Here is a 6,904-nt window from a genome sequence, read left to right on the forward strand (position 1 = left end):
CTGTGGCATATCGCACATTTATTCATAGCTCACACATACGCCAACAGCACGCACACAGACCATATAGATAACCTTATCAATACGTTTCACATTTGTTTTCATTTTACGATTGCGTAACGAGATCAACGTCGACAAATCCAAAAGCCACTAAAACCACAACCCGCCAGAGAGTGCCCGGCACCCAGAATCCAGGGCCGGGAGCCAACAGCCAACAGCCAACAGCCAATTCCAATATGCCAAAAAGGAGCCGCGAGCACTAAACCAGCTGTGGTTATTGGCTTGATGGCAATGGCATTTGCTACGGCACTGGCGTAGCTACTGAGGCGCCCTTATCAATAGTATTCTCTACGAATGGAGTTAGTATGGTGAAGTCGGGTGGAACCGACTGCGGAATACCCGTTCACTGTGCAAAAACAGCATTAGCTATGATATCAGCCAAATTTATTAAGAAACAGGCGTTCATGAATAGCCTGTTTTTCAAATTCGAATAAACTGGAAACATTTTTGATATTTCAAGTATCTATATATATAGATATAGAATTTCCTGACTTCTTAACAGACCCAACCCTTCATATCCAGTGAAAGCTCCCATTAAGAACAATTTCCATAACCCGACAACATTCGTCTCCGCAAGCTTTTCATAATTATTTAAAAATAAGTGTACTCTCCAACTATACAAAAACTCTCTCTGTTGACTAATATTGTTCACAAAGAATCCCGCTTCATATTTGTGTTGATGCAAATGAAATTCGTCGTTCCCCTTCTAATACAAATGGCAATGAAAATGCTGATTATTTAAATAAGTAAAAGTGCACTAAGAAGAAGTATTTCAACTCATTTTGAAAATAATATTTGTTTAATTAAGAGAAATTCTCGATGCGTGAAATTTGATCTTGTTTCTATTTCTTTGTACGTTTGATGATAGGTGTTCGGTTATGATAACTTTAACAGTTGCAGAAGTACTTGACAATTATTACATTTAAAGAGGTTGCTTGAAGCGCATATACTCTTTTAACTTTTTGAACAAGTATAAAAAAACAAACTAAAACAATATCGGAAAACAACACATGACCATGCAGCAATGGCAATGGCAGCGGCAACTAAATAGAAAGCCAGGAGAGCAATGCGCTAAAGTGTTGAAACAGTCGTAAATAGCAGTGGGCGCCCGGAGCCCAACACCATGGAGGACTGACTAGCAGCTGGCAACCGGCAGTGCCAATAGGAGGGCTGGCAGAGCAACACAGAGAGAGGATTAGTACAGATGCAAATGAACAAAAAACATGTGCGCCATTGGGCGGCGGCATATGCAAAACGTAAAAGGGTTGTTTGCACTTAAATGCAAGGATCTCAAATCTGCAACACAGCGAACAACACACACGTTAATCGCGTGTGCTGTTATTGTTGGTGTGCTGAAGTGGATTTGGAGCAGCAGGCTTCACTCGAGTTGGGCCAAGTGGCCCAGCGGTTGCTGCCAATTATCAGAGCAAATGCCAAAAGGCTGCCAGCAACAAGAATTTGTTTGCCAATATCCAAAAACACTGCAAACGAAGTTTCTACACACTCTCCTATGATGATGACACAGTTTTCTTGTTCAGTTAAATCCACTGAGACCATAAATTGTATCGTGGTTTTGAAACCTTACAATGTGCCATTGATTGCAATTGATAAATATATATGAACATTCATTAAATGTTGCCTCGCAACGTTTGAAAGCAACTGTCTATTAAATTATTACATTTTCAGTTCACTTTCATTTTTGTGTGCGGAATTCTGTGCTGGCATATATTCATATTCGTATTCAACTCTATTCTCAATTAAAAACAGATTAAATATATTTCAGGGATTTAAGCAGGATTTAAACTGTCTGTTCAGATTTTATTGACCAAAACAAATATGAATTTCCAATTAAACGTCGTTAATTTTTTTTTCGCTTTTCGTTTCTTTGAATTCTGTTTCTACTTAGTTAACCTGTTGGCAAAGAGTATAATCAACAAAATGGCCATGCCACATGACGTCTCTTGAATGCAATTTATTCCTTTTAATTCAATTTTAATTCAGAAATTCAACGGTTGAGCTGCGGTTGAAATTCTCCTTTTAATTTAAGAGACGATTCTCGTTGCAGCTCACCAACTCGGATGCAACGTCGGTCACACTGAAAGGAGTCACACGAGATCTCACCGGTAGCTATCAGTGTGAGGTGTCCGAAGATGCACCGTTGTTCCATACAGATATACGGTCGGCGTACATGCAGGTGATTGAGCTGCCCAAAGACGATCCGGCAATGCAGGTGGACAAGAAGGTGATTGGCGTCAACGATAACTTCAAGGCTGTGTGCACAGTGGGACCCTCTTATCCGCCGGCGAACATCACTTGGTACATTAACGGCCGCAAGGTGGGTACAAACTAAAGATTTGTAGTAAATCGCCAGGTGCTGATTAATGCCGTGACAGGTATACAAAACGCCGCTGCAGCGCATAACGCAGGACGCATTCGAGGGCTCGACCACGTACTCTTCCCTGGAAATCTATCCGCACAGCCAGGTGCTGCAGGGCTTCTTTCAGGCGATGCCCAAGTATCAGACCAGCATACTGCTGCTCTGTGAGGTATCAATACTACATGTGTTCCACAAGAATGTACAGCAGCGCATTGGGCTAAGCATGGCACCGCCGACAACCATTTCACCCAATTTGCTGGGCCTCGAGGGCTCCAAGCGCTATGTCAATGGTGATCCGGATAATTCAGCACTCACCGGCGCTGCACAGTGCAGCTGCAGTGCTATCGGCGTTCTGACTCTGGCCGTGGCAACCCTGGCGGCGGCACAGCTGTGACCAGGACACACTGGACATGCCACATAAGCAAATGGTCGAGCAGACACAATAACGGCAACAACACGAAGCACAGGCTCCGGGCCAGCAGCCCGCGAAGTGTAATTAAAAAATAACAAATGCAAACAATGCACAAAAGTGCAGCTTGCAAATTATAAAAAAGCAAAAGACAAAACAAAAAAAAAAAAAACAACAAAAAACATTAAAAATACAAAATAAAGAAAGAAATGTTTTCAAAACGGGTTCGCGTTGTGAACGCGAAGCGGCATGTCCTTGTGGGTAACCCTTATAACTTATGTTGTTGTTGTTGTACGCTTAACAAATATAAAAAAAAAAGTAATAATTAAAAAAAAAAAGAACGGCATCAGAGTCGTGCATTTAAAATGAATATTTTTCACGCTGCCGCAAGAGAAATGTTAAGATTATGATTAAAACCCAATTATTTTAAATTACCTATTGCAAATTTATAAAATCTGAGCTGAAAACAAGTGATTACGAAATGCCGGCGGTTAATTAATTGCGCTCAAACACATGCACAACAAATCCGAGTGCAACTACGAAAATATGTTTACATAATTAATAAAAAATATATACTTAATGCATACAGGCATTATGCATGTTAAGGGCGTGGTGTGATGTCAAAATCTGCAAATAAAACACAAATACACAAACATAAATTTAAAAGATCAATAAACGAAAATAAACAAATACATGCACTTGCAAAACAAAACAAAAAACTCATTTGCAACCTAATTTACATTATAACTAACAAAAGAGAAAAAATTAATATTATATAAGTAAAAATAATTATATATTAAGTACACCCTACCCTCCAACAACCGCAGCCTAGACACGTAAGCTATGTAAATATTATTTGTAAAAAAATATAAACACATAAACCAAAAAAAAAAAAAAAAAAAACAGAAAACACACCAAAAAAAAAAATGCAAGGCAAATCGAAAATCATAAACAAGATGAACGCAACAACAATAGATACATGCAATAATGCACGGCGCGTAAAGTAAAAATAACATAAACAAATATTAATTAATGTTCGAATGAAAGGCTAATTATGACATAATAAAAAGAAAGAAAAAAATAATTGTATGAAAATGCCAATAAATAAAATGAATGGGAGTTAAGTTATTTTAATTGAATTTTCGCATTGTGGTTATTTTGTGGCTTCATTTTTTTTTTTGCGTATTTCGTATTTGTTGTGAAGCATTTTTTTGGCTGCAAAATATGAACTTTATTTTAGGCTACATTTAAATATATTTATATAATTACATGATTAGAATAAATGTCAAACTAAATGAATTTAGAAAGTAAATGTTAGTTGAATAATAATTGTAAACCAAATAAAATATAAAATATTTAAAGCAGAGCAAAATCTATGAATAGGATTAATTGCAGAGGTTTATGTGCTGTGCAATATCCTCGTAAATTTCTAGTTATAAGAAAATGGAAATTTTCGCATTCCATGAAAATTCCACAAAGTTCAGCAAATACTCTTGAAAGCAGCTTTGAACTTTGCGACGCATAAACCTCTTTTAGAAATAGGCAGATTACTTGAAAATTATATTTAAAGCAAAACTGAATGAAAAGCAAGCTAAACAGTTGTAAATCAAATGAGAAAATCAAATTGTCAAATAAAAAATACAAATAAAACTAAAAACGTCTTGCAAACGAAAACAAAAATTCAAATGTAAAATCTAACTAAACTACAGGAAACGAAAAACAAATATTGAAACGTAAAGAAAGGAGTAGCGAAAATATTCAAAAGAGCGAGAAAAGTCAAAACCGAAATATATGTTAAACAATACGCATAATTATAAATTATTTATGAGTGGTAAGAAAAGCCACACAAAAAAATAAAATAAAATTCGAAAACAAATCAAAGCACGCCATAAGAAAAATCCGAAATAAAAAAATAAAAAAAACGCTGATGCGTAAGGAACTAAGCTCAAAATTATAAACGATAATGGCAAAATTATATGATGAAATAAAGAAATAAAATACAATTATTCAAGCGAGTTTCATTAGCAAAAATAGAAATTGAAAGTATCTCAAATAGTTTAAACCAAACTTAATTTTCTATACAAATTACTTGTAGATTAAAAGATGTGTCACACAAAATTAATTCATCATTGTGAGAATGAGATCCTATTCTAAAACAGGCGCATGAAAATATATTGAAAATTATAAGAGATATGTGTTCATCGTTATAAAGAGAAGTATGGTTCGAACAAAATAAAATCGCACACATATACAAATACAAAAGCACTCATGAGGCGTAAAGAAGAACCCAACCATAAGCCTGTCGAATTTAGTAAGTTCGCTCAATTAGCATAACAATTATTTCATAGCCAGCTGCGTGGGCAATGCCAATTATGTTGCTATTTTAGTTTTGGGGATTAAAACCAATTACGAATATCATTGCATAATTTCGGCAATAAGCTGGCTACAAGCACACACTAACTTACCACTCCCAACACTTACACGGCATTATAAACGGTGGAGATGGCCTTGTTTTCATATAGTACACTTGCTTCTAAGTACATGCAGTGGCATCTGCCAGCAAAAGTGGCGAGTGGTATGCAAACAGGCAGAAAATAGACTTAACACGAATCAGCCCAAGCCGTTGGCCAGGACATACAAACATATGCTGTCCTGGCTGAAGCTCAGGTATTACCACGATGGCGCCGTTGCCATCGCCCTCTCATGTTTTGTAAATTAAGCAAACAAATTAAGTGCACTTGGCTCACGGGTCTCACATGCGGCATTTGCTGTTGTGCGCCATGTAAACACATTGTGATTGTAACAAAGCCGTATATCAAAACACTCGCATGCCGAAGGGAGGCTTTGGGTGCGCCCTTGAGCAGCGCTGCCACCCGCAACGTCCAAGGACACTCTCCAAGATCCCAGGCCAGACCACACACACACGCACAGGCACAGGTTAGTTTGTCTTAATTAGCTGCTGCTGCTGCTGCTGCTGCTCCAGATTCAGCAGACTCAAAAGGCACACGGAGTGCAACGCGAGGTGCACGCGCATCTGTTATAGACACGGCAGGTGCACCAACAACAACGTGGCCCCTATCGCTTACCTGCCCTTAATGCTTACGATCCATTGGTTGCAGGCAAGACGCAGCCACTTTGCCCATTTTCCCTGCTTCCTCATAATTGTGCAGTCATTCTCATCGGGCTCCTGCTTAAGTTCCCCTCGTACGCGCTTTGCTGCGTCATCGACACATACGCACACAGGCACACACAGGCACATGCGGCGTATGCGTAACGCAAAATGAAAAGGCAAAATGTTGCCGCATGCTGGTATACACACAGGGATTAAAGAACAAGTACCACAAGAATTTACCCAAAACTGAAGCTCTTAACAACGCGCTGTGAATTCTGTGAAAACTTTGCTAACACAACGAAAGCTCAAATCCATGGTCGCTCCTGGCAACCGGAAAACTGGGAGCATACGCAATAGACCTCTTGAAAAGGGCTTGTAAGTTAAGTGACTGCGAATAGCAAAATATTATCTCGGCAATTCGACAGTCAGTCTTTCATCGAATATGGAATTGTGAGTTATTAAATTCCTGAAGTCTTACCAACATCAAACGAAAATTGATTATTATAAAAGCATTTTACAAGCTGGGAAATTGGAAACATGAAACAAATTAGAAAATTCTTCTCATTGCGACACATTTATTTTTCTAAAGCAAATTCTGTGTCTATTTCCGTGAGCATATAAATTAAAGCTCTTCGGAAGATATTAAATTCAAGAAGCGTTTACTAAAGCAACAATTCGGTTTTTTAAATTGTTGATCAGTCCTTTTTGAATAAATCGCGGAAAGGGATGGATGAGATACACCCAGGGTTATATGTTAATATCAGTGTACGCCATGACAAATGCGAAAGCTGGTCTTATAATTAAATGCGTATGGGACAACAAACAATGCAAACGCGCCCAGCTCCGAGCAAGCTTTAGCCAAATGAGCTGGATATTTTGGAGTATTTGATCGGGGCTCGCAACGTGCATGTTTGTTTTACGGCTCTCAATGGGGCGTGGCTGTGCTGAA

At 38.2% G+C, this 6,904-nt stretch overlaps 1 protein-coding gene across 1 annotated transcript in view; it reads left to right on the forward strand.

Annotated features, from left to right (window-relative positions):
• beat-VI (beaten path VI) overlaps nt 1-6,454 on the forward strand; it is a 69,033-nt gene extending 62,579 nt beyond the window's left edge. Inside the window, exons 6-7 of the mRNA XM_002058664.4 lie at nt 2,123-2,392; nt 2,451-6,454. Coding sequence (XP_002058700.2) covers nt 2,123-2,392; nt 2,451-2,828 — 648 coding nt within the window. The 3' untranslated portion in view covers nt 2,829-6,454. The remainder of the gene's footprint in view (nt 1-2,122; nt 2,393-2,450) is intronic.
• Nucleotides 6,455-6,904: the final 450 nt, after the last annotated feature.

The sequence above is a fragment of the Drosophila virilis genome, chromosome 2 (assembly GCF_030788295.1).
Source record: "Drosophila virilis strain 15010-1051.87 chromosome 2, Dvir_AGI_RSII-ME, whole genome shotgun sequence".
Classification (NCBI taxonomy): domain Eukaryota; kingdom Metazoa; phylum Arthropoda; class Insecta; order Diptera; family Drosophilidae; genus Drosophila; species Drosophila virilis.